General features: G+C 33.5%; 1 protein-coding gene across 3 annotated transcripts in view; it reads left to right on the top strand.

Annotated features, from left to right (window-relative positions):
* The window catches only part of ADK (adenosine kinase), a 450,591-nt gene that overhangs the window by 393,497 nt on the left and 30,511 nt on the right, over positions 1-26,583 (top strand). For 2 of the 3 annotated variants that reach the window (XM_015592153.2, XM_015592154.2), the window contains exon 10: positions 24,786-24,872. In XM_015592153.2, the coding sequence (XP_015447639.2) occupies positions 24,786-24,872 (87 nt within the window). Of the gene's footprint in view, positions 1-24,785; positions 24,902-26,583 lie in introns of all 3 variants that reach the window. The other variant, XM_015592155.2, reaches the window with a different exon arrangement.

Below are 26,583 nucleotides of genomic sequence, written 5' to 3'. Positions count from 1 at the left end.
TTGATTGACCTTGAGATAATCATGCTAAGCGAAATAAGCCAGACAGAAAAAGTTGAAAATCACATGATATCACTTATATGTGTGATATAAACCTAAAAGCAACAGATGAGCAGGTCAAACAAACAGAGACTCATGGACATGTACTATAGACTAGTGGTTACCAGAGGACTATAGAGTAATGGTTACTAGTGGGATAGAGGAGGGGAGAGGTAAATAGGGTAAAAGGTGTCAAATATAGGGGTTAGGGGAAGGGTGAAGTGAGTAAAGGGGATCAAACATATGATAGCTGAAGGAAACTGGACTTTGGGTGGTAAACACACAATAGAATATACAGATGGCAAATGATAATGTACACCTGAAAATTATATGATCATATTAACCAATGTTACCCCAATAAGCTTAATTAAAATTTTTTTTTAAAATTAGCTTATTTCTTGTTGATGTTTTTTAAATATCTAGAGAGTTTCTAGGTCTTAAGAAAGTATGGATGAGGAACAATGGGTAGAGGCCTGGAAAAAATGGTCTAGTTCCTTGGAACAATTATATGGTTCCCTAGCAAGGTCTACATTTCCGTAAGAGGCTGGTTAATCTGAATATGCCCATGAGTCCTAGAAAGTAAACTATAGCCTTGACTTTCTGTGTCTTGCAGTAGAATTTACCATTTTATTTCTACTATAAATTAGAGATTGTAGAATGATTACTGAGAAAGATCAACAGTACTAATCGTTATGATCAAATAAACATAGTTTTGCAGTCAGCTATTCTGGAATCTGTTAAAGCATTTAGACCTTAAGCTCTCATAGCAAATCCATTTAGATCTAAGATTTTTAGAGCCTTGGCTCTATCTACTTTGAGAATTTGACATAAAGAGAATCAAAAAAGCTTTCTTTTAAATTGACCTCAGGTTTATCAATTTCTATTTTTATATTGCTCTATAAAAGATATTGATACAGATTTCTTTTATTGGGTGTTTTATAAGTACAAAGAACAGTTGGAAAAAGAGAAAGAGAAATTCATATTGTATGCGTATATATATAATTTTTTTAACCTTAACCAAACAATTAGCTGCCATAAACTTTTAGAAACCTGATTCTTGGTATGTCCTCATAGGAAGTATATCATAATGAAAGTCATTAAATTTCTTTAACACGTGATGGCAAGAACCCAACCCAGCATGCCACTTGTAAATTTATCTACAAAGCATAGAGGCATTTGTCACCATTGACAGTACTGCCATTTAATCTGGGATCTGTTTGCAACTCAGCTGTCTATGTGTTAGTATGTATTTGATGGTCTTAATTCAGCTTCAAAGCATAGCTAGCTTTTTCCTTCAAATTACTCTGAATTTTACCTAACTGAAAAATATAAATATTAAAGAAACACTTTAGGGATGGTAATTTTTCTCCAGATCTGTTATGCCAACCAAAAAGTTTCTGGGTGTTGACTTTTTATGCTGTTTCTATAGTTCACAAACCAAAGCTGTGATAAATTAGATTATAGTAAATTAGGTTAATGGTCTAGGAAGGAGATATAGTGGTTTGGTTAAATAGGTAAGTCAGGAAAGCAAAACCAGCAAGGACTAAAATAACTTAACCCAGGTGACACAGATGTTGAATTAGGATATTCTGGATACAGAGGTTGGTAGGGGTTGGTGCATATCTAAATTGTTGCTACCAACAACAATTTAGATATGCACCAATAGGGATTTAAATTAGAATGGTAGAAAGCTGATGAAAAAGAATTATTTATCCCATATATAGGGATTCAGGACCTACTATGGTCCAGGCACTGAGTAAGGTACTGTCTATGTGGAAGTCTCTATATTTAAAGATCTCACAAGATATGAAATATGGATGTAGAGAAATAATCACAATTCGTTATAATAAGAGCTATAATACATGAATGTTTAAGGTGTTAAGGACCCAAGACGAAGGAGCAATTAATTGTATGGAGAAGCCTAAAAAGTACTTTATACAAGATTTAACATTAGATGGGTATTTGAAGCTTTCAAAGCAAAGAAAGTGAAGAACATCCTCAGCAGGAGAAATAGCATGTGCAAAGGCATAGGCAAGAAAAGTTGAGCATCGTGCTTTGGGGGACATGGTTCAGTGTGTCAACTTGTGCAAGCTAAGTGTACGTACAAGCTAGAAAGATCACATCAATAAAAGTAAAAGACATAAAAGAAAGTTTAATAGGATTTAGTAACTATAGGAAGACAAAAATAATTCTAAGATTTTGTATTTAAGTGACTAAAAGAATGATAATGCAAAGAAATGGACACTCCATATTAAGAGTTATGTAGCCTATAGATATTTTTAATCTGAGTGGACATAAAATACCTAGGAGGTCTTTTCTATTTATTTGTGAAGATAACATTAAATGTGTTAATCATTGCTATTCTGAATATCAAATGCTCATCAAAAGGTTCTTAAAGCCAGCCAGCAACCTAGAATTGATTATTAGCTATTGGTACAGTTGTTTCAGAATTATAAACTGTAAAAGAGTAGAAAAATAACCCGAATTAATGTTTTTTTTTAAACTCAGAAGGAAAAATGTAAATACATATAGGATAACTGAAGAAGAAGCAGAATTGCTATGAATGTTCCAAATATTTGGTTCTAAATAATCAAATTAATTCCTCTTTTATTTGTTTTAAAATACTGTTGTTTCAAGAACCACCAATTATCAGCTAATGCTGGAAGTCTATAATTATGTGTTAATGTATGACAAGGCTGGCAATCTCCACAGAAGACTGGCACTTAGCAGAATACTTGAAGCTGCTGATGGTCCAATGAATCTGTAGCTCAGAAATTTTTCTTGACAGTAACTTCTGTTGTTCAAATTATATATCATCTTAAGTAGCTAAAACCCACAGAGAGTAGGCAATATTACCCAAACCATTACAGAATGATTGGTTAGAAATCCAAAACAAACTTTGATACTGTAGATCCAGATGAGTGTTTGCCTGGACACTGAGAGGCAGGAAGAGGTGGGAGCTTACTAAGAAGCACAAGGAAATTTTTAAAAGTAATTGATATCTTCATTATCTTGATTGTGATGATGGCTTCACGGATGTGTATGTATTCAAATTTATCAAATCGTACTCTTTAAATACATGCTGTTTATTCTATGTCAATCACGCCTCAGTAGAGCTGTTAATAAAAAGATGAATTTAATCTTAGAATGGACAGGTATAATATTTAGAGTTCTGCACCATTATCCATATTTTTAAAAAGGTAGCCATTTTTAAATATGTACATACAACTCAAAGCAACCTAGGCTAACTGAATCGTGATGAATTGAGTGTAGTGATTTTAGCTAGCCTTAAGGTAGTATACTTTATTAAAATACAAATTTGTGTATGTGTGTTTGTGAATCTGTGCTGATTCTGAGTGATTATTTTTCTTGAGAGTTGCTATCTGTGGACTGGATGTTAAACTGACTGTAAAGCAGCTTTTATAATATTAATGCCACATAGTTTGAACATTTTTTTCCTTATGAGAGATGTAGAAAGATCAATATCTCAGCTGCCCCAGGTCATAATAAATACTTTTAATAATTTCTTTTTACCTTTGTACACTTTTGCTTTTATTAACGAGATTTTCTTTTAGAAACAGGCTATTAATGGCTTTCTGACAATGTCATCCTGGCTGTGGTTAAAACCAATGTGAACTCTCATTATTAAAGACTAATTCTATAGGTAGAACCTAAATATGTTAAAAGACATAAGGACTTTAATTAAAATTTTCATATTAGGATATGTGATGTAGGAAAATCTTTTAAAAGAATTGTTATTTGATGGAGTGTAATGAATCAGATGCCCTTATGATATTGCTAAAATACAAATAGGTGAAAGTATTCATACCCTCTTATATACTACTTTCACTTCTTAGAATTTAATCTAAGTTAATCAAAAATATGGGAGCAACTGCATGTGAAGATATTCATGGCATGTTTATATATAATAATAAAAATTCAAAGCAACCTTAACATAATTGGTAAAGTATGTTATTTATTTGAAGCTATCATTAAAAATAATGCAGCAGTTTGAGACTATATATATTATGTTAGATGAAAAATAAACCAACACAGGGGTTTTATTCATTTTGGAAAACTTTATTACTTAAAATTTGAGGACTTTTCTGTAAATATAAAAAATCAAAATAAATAATTGCCTGCCATTATAATCGAAATAGCAAGAGTAATAACTTAAGGGGTAAGATGATAAATACTGTTTTCCATATCTTATTTTCAAATCTTTAAGAATTATCAGTTTTTAAAAGAACATACTCCTTTTAATTAACTGTACAAATTTAGCTACTCTAAAGTAGCATAGACTACTAGTGGCTGAAGCTCTAGGGTTTCATTAGTACAGTGATGACTTAATTAACAAATCCTCCATGAACAAAACTGCTTTCCCCAAGACTGGCGTTGGTGCAGCAGGCATGTGGGAAGGATCAATTTTCCCTGAGCTAGATTGGTGGCAGCAGGGACTAATGAGGCAGGGCCTTGAAAGTAGCTCGCTCTCAAATCTAACTCCTCAGGGGTTGGCTAGAGCTGATGCTGATGGCACTGCTGCACTCCTGGGACCTGCACAGCCTGGTTACCCAGGTGTTGAAAAAACAATTTCTGTGCCAAGACCATATGTGGCTTTTAAGAGACTCGGCAGGACTCTTGCTTTAGGCAGAGCATTCCTAGTGTAGAATGAGCAGGCTAGAAAATAGCAAAGAGGGAATCCCATGTGTTAGGAAGTTTCCACTTGTCTTCTGTGTGTTCAGGGTACTGCTTTTTCCATTTTCTGGCTTCATTTTATTCGACTATAAAATGAAAAGACTTACTAGAAAATCTCTAATGTATCTTTGAGTTCTAATGACCTATCTGTCTGGATCAGGAGTCAGAAACTTTCTGTAAAGGGCCAAATAGTAAATATTTTCAGCTTTGCAGGACATGCAACCTCAGTTTCATTTGCTCAGCTCTGCCTCTGTAATGTGCAAGCAGTCATATGTAACAATACAGAAACAAATGGGTATGACCGTGTTCCAATAAAACTTTATTTACAAAAATAAGCTGCTAGCTAGATTTGGCCCACAGGCCGTAGTGGGACAAACTCCCATCTAGATATTAGTGTAATGGAAATATCATTGAAAGAATTCTTTAGGGGATAGAATATAAACCTTATTTCAGAGGAATTATTCTCTCCGACTTTTTACTTTTAAAGATTAGTCAAATATAAAATGGTATTTTAATGTCAGGGTTTAGCACCATGCGGAAAAGGATAGAAATATCTTGTTACCAAACTGTTGTAGTAAATTCTCTGCAATAGAGAAAACTGTGCCTTCCAATTAAGGAGGAAAATGGTGTTTACAACATTTGTGACTGGATTCTTTTAAGTCTTCAAAACTCTTTAAGGCTAGTAGGAGAGAGGATCATTGGCCTATTTGTTTCTGAAAAAATAGGCTAAATCATGCCTTTTATGGTAGGGCGGGCTGCAGACTCTGTGTGTGTGTGTGTGTGTGTGTGTGTGTGTGTGTGTGTGTGTGTGTGTTGTGTGTGTGTGTGTGTGTGTGTGTGTGTTTCAGACAGGGGCAACTGCCATGCAGGCAGACTTCAGATCTCCATCCATCTTGGATTGGGTTTATAACTTGGTTTTAATTTATGAGGATTCTAATGTGGAAATCAGTCTGTCTGTACTTTAGAGATCTCTATTCTCCCACATCAGGCCTCAGCTATTCCACTTTGTCCAGTGTGTTTATACCATACTTTACTTCTGTTTGCTGTAACGACAAAGCAATCATAAGTTGTGATAATTAATTCAGGGCTACTATTACATGATGGGATCAGCACAGGGACACTTTATCTGCCTAGAGGTGTCTAAATTCTTGTTGGCCAGCTTATTTTCATCTAAGCACTGTTTGGTATCTTTACTTTCCCAGATGCAGAGCGTTAACTCTTCACTGGCCTATCCCATTACACATAGCTGTGAGTGTAGCAGAACTGACATTTTCTTGCACTTACTGCTTGTCCAGAGGGAGCAGGTCAACCATCCCAGCATAGTGACAACTATAGCTCTTCCTTTAATATAGCAGTTTTCAAAGTGTGGACCCGTTGGATGTCTCCAAGACTTCTGTGAAGTCAAAACTATTTTACAATAATACTAAGAAATAATTTGCCTTTCAACTCTATTTCAGTAGGGTTTTCCAGAGACCACATAATGTATAATATAGCAATGGATTGAATACTGAAGCAGATATGAAAATCCAGCTATCTTTTATTAAACCAGACATTAAAGATATCACCAAAAAATGTAAATGCCACTCTTCACTAATATTTTTGTTTAGAATTTATTATTATTTTTCATGAAACTATGTTAAAATACAATTGGTTTATTAAGAAATATTTTTAAGTTTTTAATTTCTAATACAGTAAATATTAATAAATATAACTCACATAAACAAAAGCTATTTTGGGTCCTCAATTTTAAGAGTAATATAGGGGTCCTAGAACCAAGAAGTTTGAGAACCCCAATTATAATATAATATCCTTATTTGCAATGCTCTGATCTCATGGTTACTGATACCATCCTCAGCATATTCCCATATGTAAAATATCCAATGAAATTCCCTCATTCGGACATAACAGTTGTTAACAATTTAGTGATTATCTTTCAAACATCTTTCTACTGAGCGCTTGCATGCATACATTACATTATTTTACATACATGGGATCATATTATACTTTTCCAAACTTTTTCTAATGAGACATTTCAGTTTTTCTTCTCGTTAACTCTGAATTCTTATATAATCCTAAAGTCTTAAAAAGAGCATAGGGATCATCTTATCTCATTTCCAACCCAAGTCAAGATTCCTTTCTAAAACGCTCACTTCCTATCAAATCTATTCATTTCAGTTTTCTAAACTCTAAATTGTTAGAAAATTTTTCTTTCTTTAGAACATCAATTTTCCTTATAACTTCTGTCCATTGGTTCTAGTTTCAAGAACAACGTAGAATACGTCTTATCCATCTTTACTGTGCTTCATTATGGATCATTACGGATGTTTTCTTCTGATCTGTCTTCCAATTCACTAATTCTTTTCTAATCTGTGTCTAAGTTTCTGTTAAACTTATCTATTGAATTATTTTCAATTTTCATTTAAACCTATGGAGTTCTTCATTTTCATTGTCTATAGTTTATAGTCCTCTGCTGAATTCAGTTTTATTTTTAACTCTTGATCAGTAAGCCTAGTTATTTCAAGTTTCTGTTTGACAAGTTCAATATCTGGAGCCACTTTGAGCTACTTTCTGTTACATAATTTCTGTTGGTTTTAATTTCTTGCTTGTCTCCTTACATTATTATTTTTATTGAGCAATACATTGTATTTGGAAAATTCCTTGTAGAAATAATTTGAGGCATAAGGCGATTCATGTTTGATTTGAGAAGGCACAGGAACACTGGCACACTAGAGTCATCTTGATCTAAGTTTTAGGTATCGAGATGATTGGAAGCTTTGCTATAATCCATTGCATAGGCCTAATGGTGAGCACTTCCTGCTCACCATTAAACCTAAGTGCAGCCTTTTGGGTTTCCAAACTAAGATGAAGAGGTTTTACTAGGGCCATCTGTGTTGACAGGCGCTAGATTTCAAATTTTGTCCTCCTAGCTCTAGCAAACACCAGACTTACCTCTCTGGGCACCAGCATCCCTTACATCCCACCCTGGTGATTTTTTAATCTTTTGTTAGGCCTTCAATGCCTTCAAGCACATTTTTTAAAGATACATTTTGCCAGATGTTCTGTTCTTGTTGAGGCAGTTGGTCTAAGTTACCTAGTCTGCCATTATCAAAAAAAGCCCCTGGAACCTACTTAAATTCATATTAATATTTCTCCATATTTCTGAGTTGTACAGAAAGCTGTTAGGGAGCAGGGATAACCATGATCAAGGCATCCTCATGGGCACATTGTATCATGTGTACCACATTCATCCAGATGCTCTTCAAGAGTAATTCTTGAATCTTTAGTCTAATGTTACATTTTGTTTCAGACAAATTGAAGCCATTCTCAAATTTAAATAAGCAGTTATTCTATAGCCTTCATCTCATAATTTTGAATTCTGTTAGGATTAAGAATCACAGTGTTGCCCTTTTTTATATTTATTAACCTGTTAGATTCAGCCTAACAAATAACCCTTAAAATCTTAATGACTTTCAATAATAAAAACTATTTTTTCTCTTACATTTCTGTTCCTCACTGGGTTAGCTGAGGCACTGCTCCATGTTTTCTTTATTCTAGGACCGATACCGATGGGCAGCCCCAATCAGGAACATGCAAGTTGTGTTAGACAGGAAAAGACGTGATGAAAGAACTTCTTACAGCTCTTTCATCAACTTCCCCTCACATTTATTAGCTGAAGTCAAGTCACATGGCCAAGCCCGATGTTAATTAGATAGAAAGTACTGTCCTTATTGACAGATTATGGTTTTCCCACAGCGATGAACCCAGTAAGGAGGGGCACTGACTGCAATGTCAGAGTGGCTCCATTTTCTTTAACAGGTTTATATTCTAGTCTTGAAATAAAGTAATGCTTAGAATGAAAGGTCTCATTGTAATTTAGGATTTAAACTAACTGAAAATCTCAGAACAAACTTTGTCTAAACCTTGAATTAATCTGAAGAACCACTCTCATTTCCCTTTAAGGCATTAATTCTGTCTATGCACAGTTTCTTTAATCTGTGGTTTCTCTAAATTCCTTTACTCTATCTCTTATCCAATTGGTCATATTGGAATTTGTTCTTTGCGAAGTTAAATTTTTAATATTGACCTCTAGGCATTACAGGGCAGTCTAATTGTGTTTCCCATTTTATATTACACCTCCATTAACATTAAATTTTCCATATTAGCTTTTCTAGAATTTTAAGGTTTTTTTAAACTTTACATCTCATCCTTCCCATTTATTTGCAGTTCTCTCTTCTCCTGTTTAATTATCCACCCACTAAAGATATGTTTACTGTCTCTTATTCTTTCATTCATCATCTATGCTCATAAATTTTAAACTTAGAGATTCCCTTTTCTCCCTTATAAGTATGGTATTTTTCTAGTTGCTCTCCTATTAATGTTCAAAATGTTTTTGGAAATGTATTGGGATTTTCTTCAATGTTTGAGGTTCTCTAGTGTGTCATTTTATTTTCATTCATCAGAGCTATTCCTACAATTCTTGTATGGGGTCTCTTATATGATGATTTATTTTTCATGAGTGAAATACAATATTGAGCAACATTGAAGTTTTTTTATTTCTTAACCTAAAATATAATAGTTATGTAGTTAATAATGAGATGGAAACATAGGTTTTGTGAAAAGGAGAAGGTGCTTCTTCAAATAAAATTCCTGTGTCAAAAAGCTGCAAGTGCTACCTCTGTTTGTGACCCCTGAATGATGTCTGCTCTCTTTGTACTAAATCTAGTAGTAATTGATCCCAAGGAAGATCACAAAATTCTCTCTTGTTAGCTTTAGAAATGCATCGAAGAGTACCTTGTTTGATGGGATAAAAGCTTCAATAAATGATGCCCCCACCTGAGTGGTTAATTTCAAAATATTTTTTGTCTAACACATTGTTGTCCGTGACAACCGAACAAGAACTTTTAGAAGCAGTTGGCTGTCCAATAATGGCAAATTTCAAGGCTATGCAAATTGTGTCAGTTCAGCCCAGCTCTTTTCTCTATTATCATATCAATTGAGTCAGTTCATAGTAGACAAAGCAAGGTTATGGGAACCACCTAGAGCATCATGCACCATTTAACATCAATGCAGCATACATGAACATCTGCAACTTCAATCTTATTAACAGAGGATAGAATGGAAGGCAGTAAACAGCTTTCTTCAACATTTATTTGCAAAATAGTATTTCCTAGTGTTTGCATTGTTTATCAACAGGAACTTCATCAATAATTGTATAATTATGGTTGCCTAGATTACAGTGCCCTCATGCATTTTGTCATTTATTATAGAGAGGTCTGAATTTAATCTGAATTTGGACACATGACTCAAGACTGATAATATTAAGTCCCTTGAAATGTGATTTGCATAATACAGATATTTTTGTATAGTAGGAGAATGGCAGTTTATGATTCTTCACTTTAGGGATTAAGTAAACAGGGGAAAAACTTTGAAAAGCAGTGAAAAATTAGGGGAAGCCACTAGTTAGAGTCAAACATAGACCCACTAAACATGAGAGTAGGTTATGTTCTTTAGAGTTAATCATGAGTAATTAGATGTTTAATTTAGGCCAAAATTGGGCTGAATTAAAACAAGATTACTGTGTCGAGGTCTTCCCCTCAGTCTCTATATTTTTAAGGGAGAAAATGGGAGAAAACTACAAGTATAGTGAGAAAAAAAGCTATGGTGGCCAAAGTTAGAAATTCGAAATACAGAAGAGAGGCTGGACATATCAGTTCATCCTTACTTCTCTTGTTTCTGAAGCCCAATAATGCCAGAATTTGCAGTAAGCAGCCATGCATTCTTCAGGCTCTGTGGCAACAGAGAGTTGATCTTGGCAGACAGTGCAAAATATCCAAGAAGAATGAAGAGAAATAATATAAGCTCAGTAACAGATATTGATGTGGTTAATCAGAGTTGTCTCATAATAGAGCAGGAATAGGAAAATGTGAAAAACTAATGAGTAATTTAAAGAAAGTAAGGCAAAGGCTGGTCTGAAAAGTTCATCTCTTTTAAACATGAGAATCTCGCATTTTAACTTAAATCCATTTTATATTTAAGGAAAATTTGAGTCCTGTTTGTGAAATTGCATTTGAAATATTTTGATTGGTGATTATTGGTGAAAATTTAAAAGTATTAAACTGAGTGAGCCCCATTTGAACTGGGCTGTATCTTCCCAATTAATCAACAGTCATTTCCTTTAAAAAAAAAAAGTGTAGGGTTAGAATATTTTCACCCCTTCATTGTTATGTATTTATGCCCTTAATAATTCTCCATGCATTTTCTAGCTACAAATTTTTCTTCTCATATTTTTGTTTAAGATCACATAAGGAAGAAAAAATCAGCTAAAACAGCTGCTATAATAAAGTATCCACAGAGTAGAGGAAGATACAGATTTTTTACTCCTACTTTTGTGGTTCTTGGGTATAATGAACATAGCAGAAGCTTTCTTAACATAATAGTTAACCTATTATTTCCTCTTTCTGAGGGATGTTAAGAACTGGTTTGTCAGAGGTAATAGTTTGACCTGTCATTACTCATTATGCTAAAAGACTTTTTTTAAAAAATAATTACAGTGTCTACTATAAACTTGAAAAATTCTAGCTCTGTGCAGAATAAGGGTGAAGATTTTATATACATACATAAACATATATATGCCTCTCACCTGAATACCTCAGGGAGGACATTTTCTAGGCTGGGGCTTGGCAGTAAATGTACAGTACCAATTCTGATACATGTACACCTTTCCTTTAAAGAACTTATATGCAAATATTATTCGGGAACCTTTTCTAGGAGGTATTTGTCAAAACTGCTATGATAATAACTTTGTCCTAATGATTCGCAGTCTCTGTTTAGGGAGTAATCGATAAACTACAAATTAATGTTCCATAATTCACATTACAATGCATATGTAATTATTTTGAGATGAGGCAAACCCTATGCATTTAATTTACAGCTGTAATTAAATAAACTCATTTGATACTAATTAGGTGAGCCTTAAAGGATCATAGGTTTGTGTATTTAATTATCAAAGTACAATCAGCAACCAATTTCCGAAAAGCTTTCCTATCTCGAACTCAACACTGATCTTTGGCCACATTACAATTTTTTCGTCTTGAATCTTCAGTAAATTAAAATACATTGTGAATTGTAGAGTATCCTTGGTGAGTTAGCTTTTTGGTAATTTGTAATTCTCCATCTGAAAAAAAATGGGCTTAAAAATACAAAAGTTTTATATTTGGCAAAACTGTCCATCAGAAATGAAGGTGAAATTAATTCATTTCCAGGAAAACAAAAACTAAAGGAGTTCATTGCAAGTAGACCTGTCCTGTAGGAAATGCTAAAGGGAATCCTTTAGGCTGAGATGAAAGGCACTAGACAGTAATTGAAAGTCATGTAAAAAAATTAAGAACTCAAGTAAAGATAACTACATAGGTAAATGTAATAACCAGTAGAAATATAATTTTGGTTTGTAACTCCTCTCTTACATTATGTGTGATTTAAAAGACATTAAACAATATTTATATGTTAATAGACACACATCTATAAAGATGTAATTTATAACAACAACATACAGGGTGGGGAGGGAGGGAGAAGGTGCTGTATAGGACCAGAGGTTTTGTATGCTGTTGAAGCTAAGTTGGGATCAATTTAAATTTGATTGTTATATATTAGGATGTTAATTGTAACTCCAAGGGTAACTGCTAAGAAAATACCTAAGGAATATAGAAGTATTCTCTATTTTGTTAAAATAGTATATAAAAATTAGTTTATCAGAAAATATACTTGATTTCTAGCTTAAAAGTCTTTTAAATTCTGTCAGTCAATCACCGAGTATTTATTAAATACCTAATATAATGGACTTTCTGCTAGGTTTCAATAATTATCCCTATTTCTTCCCACGAAATGTGTAAATATAATCAAGAAAGAAGACTTATCTGATGTCAAGAGTGACTTCTTAGTTTTGGAATATGCTAGCTAAAGTGTTCACATTTTTATGCTGTAAAGAATGTGAAAGCTTGTGCTTTATGATTTTCCCTGAAGGTATAAAAGATTGTTTCTGCCTCCATGCTTTTAAAACTAACACATCTTAATGTAAGGAGGAGAAGGTACTGATGTGGTCCAGTATATATATCTCCTTCATTCTCAGATATTTAAGGTATTGCCATCACTATCAGAAAATATGAACCTTGCTCTCAGGTGCTCAAATTCTAGGCTTTAGGAACGTGCTAACCAAAACATGGTTTGTTTGTTTGTTTGTTTGTTTGTTTATCAGCAGCCATATGGTAAATTAAAAGTAATTGCTGATACTTACGTTGTGTATTATAGCTCACATAGAACATTTTACTTATATTATCTAAAATGAGGTATTAAAATAGATTTTAATGAGGGTATTAGCACAGTTTGTCAGTACATTAAAAATAGAGCCTTCTCTTTTATTTATTTTATTTTATTTTTTGGCATTACTTTGTCTTTTCAAAGAATTAACTAGCACAGTGCAAATTTCTTCTGTCCAGATGTAACCAACATCAAGACTTCACGTACTACACAATTAATGACAGCAGCCTTGTTGCACTTCTAAGCCTGATCAATTTGTATATTGTCTGTGTCCTCTAAAGAAGTATAAATAGTATCGTGGTCTATGAGTAGGCCTAATCTAGCAGGTGCCATTACATAGACTGGACTATAAATGGTATTTTCTAAAACTATACAACATGATGTCCCTAAATTGAATTATCTTCCATCTTCTTCCACTCTCATGAACAAAGATACTGATTCAGGTATCATTTAATGGAAGAACTATTAGTAGTTCAGCATAACTAGCAAAGTGTAAAGACTTGACACCCGACGATTTCTGTTCTTTCTGAGGGTGAGAATTACTTGGTGGCTTGAGAAGACATTTGAAATGATGCTTTGAGAAGGGGAATGGAAGCACCAGTTAGTGATCATTAGTAGGACCAGTTCTGAGAGGAATTAGCAGTAATTGGCTCAGTATTGGATGACGAAGACTGGCCTGCTTTGAGACAAGTCTTTATCATTTTTTTATACCATCGTGCCATTCTTCTTAATCTCTGGATAGGTATGTGTATGATCTTTAAATTATTCCTGCAACTAAAAAAATTTGTTGCCACGCCTTCCAATCATAAAGAATAAAGAGGAGAAATACACCCAAGCTTTAAAAGCAATGTAAAATATTGTACTTGAGAGGTTTTTTAAACAGGTAATTAACCATACGTTTACACACTTTAATCTACTTTTAAGTGCAAAAGAGATTGGCAAATGACTCAATAAAGAAAAGTGTTTTGTTTAAATTGGATAAAATGGTTATTTACTGGTGTTTATCGCTGTACTCCAAGTAGTGGAGTGATCTGTGAATCCAATTTAGTTTATTGAACAATAAATAGTACTCATAACTTTTATCAGTGTTTGTCAGGACATCCATTGAAATTGACTCCATACTTTGGGTAACTTCAATTTTATTGTACACTATAAAATGTTTAAAAAATATTTTTCTTTCAGTATAAACCTATGACACTACATTGAGGCATTATTGTCCCTGCAAACCACTAAACATCAGTGGTATTTCAGCAGTACTTTCTTGCTCTAAGATTTCTTCTAATCCATAAAAAGAAAAAAGGAGCCATCCCCTCATGTCTAATGCAGTTTTTCCTTCATAAACTTCGTAAACATTTGCCATTGCCACTATCAACTATTCAAACAGAAATCTTACTGAGGGAAAGTCCACAATTAGAAGTAGTGACATCAGTAGTTTTTTCCTGAATAACAGAGAAAACCTTTGTGTGTGTGTGTGTGTGTGTGTGTGTGTGTGTACATATATATGTATGTGTGTTTATATATATCCATTTTGAAAATCTTTACTGTTGTACTCGGAAATACATAACTTTAAGAAGGGGTACACTTAGAATACTAATAATGTCTTGTACCCTATAACTGCAATGATTAGGACTAAACCACAGAAAAGTCAAGAAAGCTGTTGATATTTGGTCTGTTTTTTCCCACAGCCATGATGCATTGTATCTAATAAGTTCTTCTTCCAGTTCTTCCAGTCCTAAGAGTCCATGGTGTCTTTATAAAGAAGGATCACATACATATAAATATTAGTTGGACTTAAATATGATATGGTATCTTCATGAGGTGAATCCCACCTGTCGCTGGGATCCATTTGATTGCCTTGGTTTGATTCGATCCAAGTGTTAACTCAAAGTCTCCATATCAGAGCCTTCTATCTTTAAACAGGATCTAAGCGTAGGTTCATTGAGTCATAAGTATCTTCATATCTGAATGATGAAAAACAACATGCTCAAGGGCACCAATCAAATCATATTTTCATTATTCTCCAGAATATCTTCAGTACAGTTAGATCTGGGAAGGTTTTTAGGATAAGTTGCACAAGTTGAATTTATTCACTCTTGAAACAGCACATTACCCTGTGATTTTTAAGCAGTAGTATGATTTCCTTTTCTACAAGTATTTATAATGCTACATTAGATCATAATAATTCTAAAAAGCTAGATCATTGACAGCTAAATTCTTTGGTTTACTTGGTTTGCTAAACTAACCTAGAGAAGTAGGTTATAGTAATGTACCACTTATTCATGATCATTTAGAAAATATATAGTAAGTTATACTCTACTAGGTGAAACAGAGACCAGCCTTAAGGAACTTAATATCCATTAGGCATAATCATTCATTCCATAATAAATGTTTATTGAGCACCTACTGTATACGAGGTATAGAACTAAGCTGAGAATAAAATTAAGTCATAATTCCTACCCACAAGGAGCTTATTTTTTAGGTGAAAAAATTCTTATAAATAAATCATTATAAATATGATAAATATTTTCTTAAAGGTACGTGAAGGTTATAAGTGATGGCATAAAAGAGGAAGTAATCAGTTATGCTTCTAAGGATAACCCTGAGAAGTCAGGGACTACATCCAAGAAGATAAGCCTTATCTAGGATTTGGAACTAATAGTAAAAGACAATCTGGGCAATTGACTTTGTATGTACACAGGGAAATTAAAAAAAAACAAAACACACACTTGAAAAATGAGTATGACAAAAGAACAGTCACAGGTCAGGGAATGGCAAAAGATGAGGTTTGAACAATAGGCTGGATTCATGTCCTAAAGTTAAGACTTCAGTAGAGAACCATTAAAGGGTTTTTAACAGAATAACATGATCAGATTTGTATTCATAAAAATTGTTCTGTTTGTTCATTCAACAAATATTTACTAAACACCTATATAATGTGCCAAGCATAGTTGTGGGTGCTAGAGATTGTTAGACAAATTGCCTTTCCAATAGCCCCTTTTACCTAAGTAGTCAATGTTGTGCCATGAGCCCTAGATCCTTCCTTGGCACAGCTGATTGAATCAGGGATGGGAACCTAAAAAGGACAGATAATCCATAGGTGGCCAGTGATCTATGAGCTAAGCCAACAGAGGAAACCGGTTCTTATAGATATGATAATGGAGCAAATGCATAGACAGAAGCAGAAAGAGAACAGATTAAAATTAACTGCTTTGTATAAGATTAAAGTGATATGCTTCATTTAGTGAAACTATTAAAGGTATCAGATATCTCTTAAAGAAAAAATATATACCAAACAAAGGGGAAATAAGGTTTTAGAGCAGTAATGCCATCTATCGTTGTTTTCTTAGTCACTTTTCTTATTCAAAGTAAGCACTCATTTATTCTCTTATCTGTCTACATTCATCACTGAAGACTTTAGCTGGCATTTACTTGAAACATTTGCAGAAAATGAAAATAAAACATGAACAAACAAAGAGGCTTTATTGCAAAAAATGATAGTAGTGCCCGAGGTCAAACCCATGCCTTCAGGATTAAGAGGTACAAACTGGTAGTTACAAAATAGTCATGGGGATGTGAAGTACAGCATAGGGAATATAGTCAATAATATTGTAATAACCATGTATAGTGCCAGGTGGGTACTAAACTAATCAGGGAAATCACTTTATAAATTATATAAATGTCTAATCACTATACTGTATGCCTGAAACTAATATAAAATATTGTTGAATGTCAACTCTAATTGAAAAATAAAAATTTTTTAAATAATAAAATAAAAATCCACCCTGCCCCCCCTAAAAATCCATGCCTTTAAGTGAGATGTGAATTCCTGTACCCAAGTTTCATTTTAAGATTAATAATATTCTTCTCCCTTTATTCATTAAATGCTTACTATGTGCCAATTTTTGCTCTAAGTGCTTTAAATATATCAACTGATTTAATGCTCACAAAATCTCTAAGAGATAATTACTATTATTACCCCCATTTTACACATGAGAAAATTGAGGCATAGAGACTTTAACTTGGTTACGAGTGAGTAAATGGGAATTTACTAGTAACTGGAAATATGACCCACAGCAGTCTGGTTCATGTTCTTAACGACAATGTTATAGAGCCTCTGTTCTCTAGAGAGTATTTATCTACTTAATTTAGTCAAATTTAATTATCAGTACAGGGCTTGGAAAGGGAATTTATCAATTAACTGCTGTACACCGCTTGGTCAAAATCGGGTTTTTTCCATAATCACTTTTTTTTAGAAAATGGTAGCAACATTGCTGGAATGGCAGCTTTGGAATCACATTTTACTTTTCTCATTCTTTTTGTTCCAAAGTCCTACTTTGCCCTGGGATCTTGGGCAGTTGACAATCTCTATGAGCCTCAATGCCTTCATTTATATAATCAGGTCAATAATCCTTAATTTATGGGATGGCAGTGAAAATACATGAGATGAAGTATATAAAGCACTTGGTGCAGTACCTGGAGCACAGTAAGCACTTGAATGTTACTTTTTTTTTACTCTAAAACTACAGTTGCATCCCATTGCCTGTTGTATCAAATTCAAATTTCTGTCGCTTTCAAGGTCTCCTTAGAGATGGCCGGACCCCGCCCAACGTGCGTTATTTCTTCCCTTACCTGACATATAAACTTTCTTCTTTCTGTATATCTCCTGGGACATACACCTTTCTTTTCCTTCCCGTTTCACTATCCACAGCTTCAAGACCTAGCTTAGGTTCAGTCTTCTCCATGAAACCATTTCCAGTTAATTAAACTCAAATTGTTCCTTTCCTTTGAACTCCTGTTGCAGTTGTATTACAGTGTATATTTAACAAATTCTCTCACGTGTAGTAGATTTCTCTTTCCATGTAGATTCTAAGTTCTTTGAGAAGACGGATCATGTCTTAATATTTCTCCTGTATCTCCCTCAAAGGATCTAACAGAATATGAAGAGCTCATGTCAAGTTTCAACAAATCCTTGTTGCCCAGTTGAAGAAAATAAGCTCTTAAGAACACCTTATAAATTTATATAGGTCTTTATGTTTGACAGGGCACTTTCATAACATTGTTAATACTTAATCCATATAATAGTCACAGAAAGTAGTTAGAGCAGGTGTTATACTCATTTTTTAAGTAATAAAACTGAGTTTAAGTTACAGTGTGACTTACATAAGGTCTTCTGGTAATTAGCATCAACTCTACTCCCAACCCCCACCATTCGGTACCATTCTCTATAAGACTGCCAGAATAATCTTTTTAAATCAAAGATAGGATCATGTCATTCCCTTGTTTAAAATCTTCCAATGGTTTCTCATTTTACTTGGAATGAAATTCTACCCATCCCCTACCCCACCCACCCCACACACATGCTTGATCTCCCCACACTCTATATTCTAGTTACATTGGCCTTCTTAACTTTAAACAGGCTTAGCTCACCAACCTTGTTGCTAACCCAGGGCCTCTGCACTTGAATATTCTACCCCTGGATCTTCACATGGCTGTCTTTCTTGCTCTTGAAGTCTCAATTCAAACATCACTTCCTCAATGAGGAAGTAACACCCATCTAAATTGACTTTCTTCCCCGGTCATACTTCAGTTTATTTTCTTTGTGACATTTATTATCTCAAATTATCTTCTTCACTTTTTTTGTTACTTGTATATTGTCTCTCCTCACTAGACTGTAGGTCCCGTGAGAGCAGGGTTTTTGTTTGTCCTATTCACATCTGTATTCCAAGTCTCTAATAGAGTGCCTGACACACGATAAGCTCTTAATAAGTATTTGTTGAATAAAGTAGCTGAGCCAAAATCATGAGTCTTTTGAGTCCTAATCCAGTGTACTTCCCACCATTCCATTTATCCTGCCTTTCATGAAAGCACTTCTGCCTTTGGAACTACAATAAGAAATGATGTTCAGAATAATGACATTAACTGTGCTGTAGGATTCTCTATTATCAAAGAAAAATTTCATTCAGTTCAATAAACTAAACTAATTAAAGCAGGGATGTCATGGTATATTATTATATTATAATAATACATTTAGAAAGAGTTCCAACTAAAAAGACTTTCTGCTTTTTCTTTAGTTAACCAAAAAATTGAATTAACCAGAGCTCTTCATTCCCCAAAAGTCCTTGTTAATTAGGATTGTTCTATAAATCTCTATTATTAGCAGCATTTGTCATTTGTTTCATTACCGTGTTTATTAGGCCAGTCTGAGCAGGGTGTCTTTGCTCATATTCTGGCATGTATATCCCAGTGAAAAGGAAAATATTTCCTGGATTCTCTTTTATTTCCCTATTCTTTGACACTGGCATATTTCATGCTGTTTGTATAACAACTTCGTTTTCTTGTGTCAGTTCCCTATATAAAGTAGGAATTCTATTATTGACTTGGTTATTAAGTAAAGTAATTAAATTTAGGGTCTTTAAAATAAAAGCATTAGTACTTCGCAACATTGTTTGTGATCATTGGAAACAACCTAAAGGTCTATAAATACAGGACCGCCTACATAAATTACAGTATATCTATACAATGAACTATTATGTAGCAATAAAAAATAATGAGGACATTGTCTGTTTACCGACACGGTGAGATCTCCAAGTAAAAAAACAAAACAAAACAAAACAAGGTCCAGTACAGTTTGCACAGTATTTTTTATTAAAAAAAAAAAAAAAAAAAGAAAGGAAAATAATGATGTGTTTATGGAAGGATATTCAGGAAAGCAGTAACAGTGATAACGAAATTAGACAGTAGTAGGACTACAAACTGAATGAATAGGAGATAAGTGGTAAGTGGGAATTTTTTTTATAACATACCTTTTCATATATTTTTGAACTATATATTATCTATTCAAAAGGTTAAATTAAAAACAAGCACAACTAAAAGTAGTATATGATTCTGGACTGGATCCTGTATGGGGTGGAAAAAAAATGCTATAAAAGACATTAGGACAAAATAAACCATCAACAAAACAAAGAGGCAACACACAAAATGGGAGAAGAAATTTGCAAACACCTTCAATGAGGGACTAATATCCAAAATAGATAAAGAACTCATACAACTCAACAACAACAAAAATAACAAAAATCCAGTTAGAGTATTAGCAGAGAACCCGAATAGACACTTCTCCCAAGAAGACATACAAACAGGCAATAGACATATGAAAAGGTGCTCAACCTCACTAGCTATTAGGGAAAAGCAAATCAAAACCATAATGAGATACCACTTCACACTTGTTAGAATGGCTGTTATCAACAACACAAGTAATAACGAGTGTTAGGTAGTAAGGAAAAGGGATCCCTTATACACTGCTAGTGGGAATGGAAATTGGTACAGCCACTTTAGAAAACAGTATGGACATTCCTCAAAAAATTAAGAACAGAATTACCATATGACTCAGCAATCCCTCTTCTGGATATCTACCCCCAAAATTTGAGATCATTTATCCATAAAGATATATGCACCCCGATATTCATTGCAGCACTATTCACAATGGTCAAGATGTGGAAACAACCAAAGTGTCCTACAATTGGTGACTGATTAAAGAAGCTGTGGTACATATATACAATGGAATATCATTCAGCCATAAGAAAAGATGAAATACTGACATTTGCAACAACATGGATAAATCTTGAAATAATCATGCTAAAGCAAAACAAGTCAGACAGAAAAAGTTGAGAACCATCTGATTTCACTCATACATGGGATTTAAAACTGAAAGCAACAAATGAACAAGACAAACAAAAAAAAACCTCATAGACACAGACAACAGTTTAGTGGTTACCAGAGGAAAAGAGGGAAGGAGGTAGATAAGCGTACAAAGGATCAAATATATGATGACGGAAGGAGATTTGACTTTGGGTGGTGAACACGCAATGCAATATATAGATGTATTATAAAATTGTACAATCAACACCAATGTTCCCCCAATAAATTTAAGTTTTAAAAAGCAACTGAAAAAAAAAAAAGACATTAGGATAATTAACAAAATCGAAATATGGAATATAGATTAGATAAAATAACAATATTGAGGGTTTTCTTAATTTATCAACTATACTCTAGTTACCTAAAAGAATATCCTTGTTCTTAGGACATACACACTGAATTATGAAGGAGTCAAGGGCATAATATATGCAACTGCTACCCAAATAGCTTGAAAGAATAAGTAATAATATGCATATATATATGGGAAGAATGATAAATTGTGGCAAATTGTTAAAAACTGGTAAATCTAGATAAACATTACATGGGAGTTCTCTATTTTTCTTCAAACTTCTCTGTTAGTTTAACCACATAAAAGGTTAATAAAAAACAAGCAAACAAAAACATTAGTACTCTAGAAATTACCTCAGTATAAGGAACGGCCAAAGTGCAGAAGTCTCTTTAAAAGAATCTTAAGAGTTCCTGGTTTTTACCTAATCATGCTTTTCACTTTCTGATGAAGTTTTTGCTTTCCATTCCTGGTGATGCTTAGTCAGAGATAGCAGCATAAGAGGTAGTGACTACAGTTTACTTTGAGATTAAAGAACACCTGCCTATGTTATCCTGTTGTGTATCTTCTTCAATTATATCTCCTCTACAATTTAGAGGTGCCAACACATGGCATTTTAAAATACCTTGAACAAAATTTTCTAAGGATATTAATTATCGTAAGGTTGTGTGTTCACAGTGCTAAAATACATATTTAATTTAGCAGTGGTAAGGCTACAGAAACATTTAATCTAGTTGTTTAGCATTGAGTGACTGAATTTTTTTATTATTATTTTTCAGTTAGATATGTGTCATTTGTATAAACTAACCATGTCTACTAAAGTTGATTTAGCATTATAGATGAGTGAAGATGTTTTGATTCTAGCCAGACTGGCCTCTTAAGTGATTAGGTAATGAATTTTATGTTATAGGAAAGTGAAAGTAAATTATTTGTTTGTATAAACTGTCCAGAGAATGTTTGAATTTGACTATTTTGCTTTTTAAGTATGCGAAATTCTATTCTTCTGGATGAAGGTACTCTGAGGGTCTTGTCTAATAAATAATACCAAACAAATCTGGTATCAACTGAATTGTTAGTATTTGTTTCCTGTCTGTTTGGGGAAGCTCATGATTTTGTGCTGTTATAGAAATCAGGAAAATAGGAATAATGAACATCCCCAATCTTTTTCCTTCTCACTTTACAAAACATTTGGGAATAATTGAGAAATAATGGCTCTGACTTTAATCTCTTAAGTAGACGTACTTCATTAGAACTAACAGTGTCATTTTTCTACAGCTAAGGCAGAATGCTATTTTTGCTACTTGTTCCCACAACTCCAGGCCCATTTTACACCTAAGAAAACTAGGTCCCAGTGAGAGTCATTTAAGTGTCTCAGGCCTCATTGGCTGAATAATGCTCATGCCTATAAGTGTGTCTTAAGATTTAGTGAGGTACTTCATAAGTTCATATAGTAAATTGTCTAGAAAGCTGTGGAATAATAGGTCATGCCCATGAATACTGTTTAGTTAGTTGTGTGGGTTTTTTTTTTTTTTTTTTTTGTAATAGCTCTGTAAACCAGCTTAGATCACATTTCCCAAAAATCAGAATGTACGAAAAATATAATTGAACTTAAATATTATTGAACATTGTTTAATCCTTTTTCAACAATTTAGAACAAATTTCAGGATCTTGCAAATGTTCAGGGTCATTATTTTGAAAAGTGTTCTCATAATAAAGCTCTCTAAATACAGAAGATAATAGAGACTGGTCTGTGTCTATACTGATTTATGACAGCTCTTTTACATTCTTGATATTCTTATATATTTGTTTATATTAGTAAGTACAGAAGGTAGAAAATAATTCTATGTTATGTTTCAGGAAATTTAACTTCACATGACACCTAAGGATAAAGCATCTCAAGTATCTATACATGTATCCAGAAAAAAACAGTGTAATAAAGCTGCATTCATTTAGAATTTTCAGTAAATGAGACCAATGAGTCATGAGTCTTAAGAACAAAGTTCGAAATAATCTCATCGATTGTAAATTAGGTTCTAGTCACAAATAAAGATTTATCCAGCCAAAAATTAATAACTTTTTCAAACAAAGGACTCAAGGAATTATATCTAATTGTGACTTACTTACCATTTATATATAATTATTTTCAAATCTGAAATCTAGTAATTCTTATATTAATTCTTATATTACCTAAAATGTTTTATAGACATGTTACATAATGTAACCCTATTATAAATGGTAATGGTGTGTCATTAAGTTAGCTCGTTTTACTTATTTAGTGCCTGTTTGTTCTTAGTTTATAGTTAATTCCCGTTATAGTATGACTTGTACTTGGAAGTAATAAAACCAGATTTCTTTATAAATATTTATGGTACAGACCTTTTCCTAAATCAGTTTTTCAAATAAATTTTGCTAATTTTTTTTTTTTTTTTTTTTTTTTTTTTTTTGCCTATGTAGCAGTAGGTACTGCATACTTCCTAGAAAACTTAATCCTAGATATCTATTCCTTAACTTCCAATTAATCAAAATATTGTTAACTGCAATGTAGTTTCTGGTGTTCAAACGTGTGGAAAATTAGTTACTTAAAGAGTTTTAATAACTGCTTCTGGAATGGAGTCTTAGCATCTACAGTCATATGGTCAAAATTGATCACTAAGTGAATGAGTCCTCTCCTTGAATATCAGTCTTTCCAGGAGGATCTTTTTTTCATTATCATATCTATGCTTAGTCCTTGTTGAAAATATTCATTAGTAGCAGGTAGTAGAAGTTAGACAGAACATGCTTTTTGAGATACTTAGGTTCTTTATTAAGACCTTAAGTTCTCAAGATCTTTTTCCTTCCCCCTTGACCTTAGTTGAGATTCAAGTTTATAAGTCTTCGACCATACCTGTCCCTATAAAGGATGCAAATTTGTGATTTCAGAAGTTCCAGCTCCCAGTAGAAAGCTCCATCCAATCTTTTGCAGATGTCCTCTAGGCCAGATTTCATCACAAATAACTTCATTCCACTGTCATGTGCCAAGTTTAAAGTACTGTATTAGGTTACTCTGTAGTCAAAACAACAAAGCCCTGGTCCAGACTGCTGTAAGACAAGAGGCCATTGCACTGCCGCTTTTGTTCTGGCCATGCATTCAGTGGTAGCTTTCTCTTTTGCTAGTTGACAGTTTAAAGGAAGTAGTGACTCCTTAGTAAAAAGTAACCAGATTAGGTTATTTGTAATAAGCCAACTAAAATCAGTAATCCTTGACATTGGCATGAATAGTAGTCATGTTTTTATTGTGTCATTGTGATTTTTCTGTAGAGAAACCCCGAAAAGAAATCATTATTTATATTTCTTAAATTTACAGCTCTTTAGCTATATCGAAGATTTTATAGCCCAGAATGTAGTCAGGCTCGATGCTTAATTAGAGATCCATGATCCAGTCCTTACAAACATTCCCTTTGGCCTGTAGTTTCTGCTCAAGTATTTATACTGTCCAAAAAGGTACTGCTACCATTTACAGTTGTTCACCCCAAATGTGAACTACCTAGGTATAACAATAACAAAACACATACAGGATCCATATGCTGAAAATTACCAAAAAAGCATTGCCTACAGATGGCTTTGTACCTTGGTTTCCAAGTGCTCCTGTACAGAATATGGAGTTCATGTTTTCTCTCTCTTTTTGAATGGTGAGTGATGAAGTAGCTTCAGCTTTACTGGGTGAGTTTGTATACTGAGTATTACGAAGAGAAGTCAGTCTGCCTTTCTTTGGCTTTAATTGCAGAAAGTGAAGTCACTGCTTTTGCTGTCTTGGATCAGGACCAGAAAGAAATTGTTGATACCAATGGAGCTGGAGATGCATTTGTTGGAGGTACAGACTCATTTATTTTATACTTACTTGTAAGTTAAACATTTCCTTTAACTCTTGTCTCTACTACATAGCCAAGATTTATGAATTTAATAACTTTTAATTTCTTTTAAATAATTAACTCCTAATGTTCTTTCCATATGCTACTATCATTGTGAGTTCTAAGAGGGTATTTTACTACAGGAAAAATCTGTATTTTTGGCTTAGAGATAATTTGCTATTATGCTATACCCCAGTCATTTTCTCAAGATTAATTGTGTCTTTCAGAATATTCCATAAATAAGCTGCATCAAATACAGTATATAGTATATCCATAGCCCTTCAGGCTTAAATGCTAACACATTGTTCTTTAAAACAAGTTGTGGTGAATATTAAACAGTATACTAATAACTAAAGATGATGTCTTTGGATTGTATCATTTGGTTAAAACATCTGTTTCTCACAGTAGTTGAATGTTTATTATATTAGGTAGAGTTAATTTTTTTGTATGGTTCAGGCTCAGTAAGAACTGGCACAATTTATGAGGACTAAATCATTTTTGGAATGAGTACTCAAAAACAAGATCAAGACAGGAGATTCTGGCTTGATGACTTAAATTAATCTAAAATCTGGTTCAGAGATTCTTTACATATGTCTAAACTCCTTCTAGTTCAGTGTAGTTGAGCTAGGTTTAACTACTTTCTGGAAAGTTTTAGACTCCTGAATGATAACCTAGAAGGGTCCCTCCTGATCTCTTTATTTCTCATAACATCAATCATGACAAGGAAAAAAAGGCAAATGGAGCTGACCATTGTCCTCTTTTCCTTGGAAAATCATTTGAATCATGGAAAACTTATTTAAGATTATGCGATGGTTTTAACAGTATAGTTTAAATTTATTTGTTATTTATTTATTTTTAAGTAGTCTTTTTCACCAACATAAAGTTTTCATATTTCCTTCCTAAAACTATTCATGCCTAGTCTTAGTCTTAAATGAGCTGTTAACCATTACACTGGTAGCATGTCCCATGTGTTGTTCTTTGGTAAGAGCATACACCATAGATAACATTCTACATTGCTGTCATGCTTGCATCTTTTATTTCTTTGCTCTGAAAGTTTCATCATTGATTATTTTACAGCTGTATTTCCTATTCCATACTGCTTTAGAGTAAATTCAGGTAGGCTAAAAATATCCAGGATTGGGCTAAATTCTATAATACATCAAGGAAATGGTATTGATTTCCTGGTTAGAAATTGTTTAACCAGGAATCTTAGTACAGAAACTTTTAAACTTGTATGCTGTATGTGCCTTTTTAAATATTTAAAACAGTAAGTATTCTATTTCCTTGATATTTAATAGGGTATATTGTGAGAGCATTATAGATATGACGGTGACCTAATTAGCCACTACCTCTGGCCCTGGGGCTTTGGGCTACCTGGCCCTGCATCAGCTGATTCCCTTACAGACAGACACCTAGCTACCCATTAATGCTTGTAATACTAGGTAGAAACATGTAGACATTTTGAGGGAGAGAGAAGTCATTCTTAGAATACTGAAGTAGGAACAGCTAGCCACCCGTTTGTATTGTAGTTAGGGTGATAAATGAATTACCTCTTCAAAGTACTTGCGTTCTTTGTTACCAAATTTTCAGCCTCCTTTTTATCTCGCTCTACTTACCTAGCCTCATTATATATTTATTGTTGGGGTACAATAAGGTAAATAAAAAGGAAAGAGT

Source organism: Pteropus alecto, unplaced genomic scaffold (assembly GCF_000325575.1).
Source record: "Pteropus alecto unplaced genomic scaffold, ASM32557v1 scaffold155, whole genome shotgun sequence".
In the NCBI taxonomy this organism is placed as follows: Eukaryota; Metazoa; Chordata; class Mammalia; order Chiroptera; family Pteropodidae; genus Pteropus; species Pteropus alecto.
Note: the sequence above shows the minus strand (reverse complement) of the source record. Positions and strands in the feature narration are given on the sequence as shown.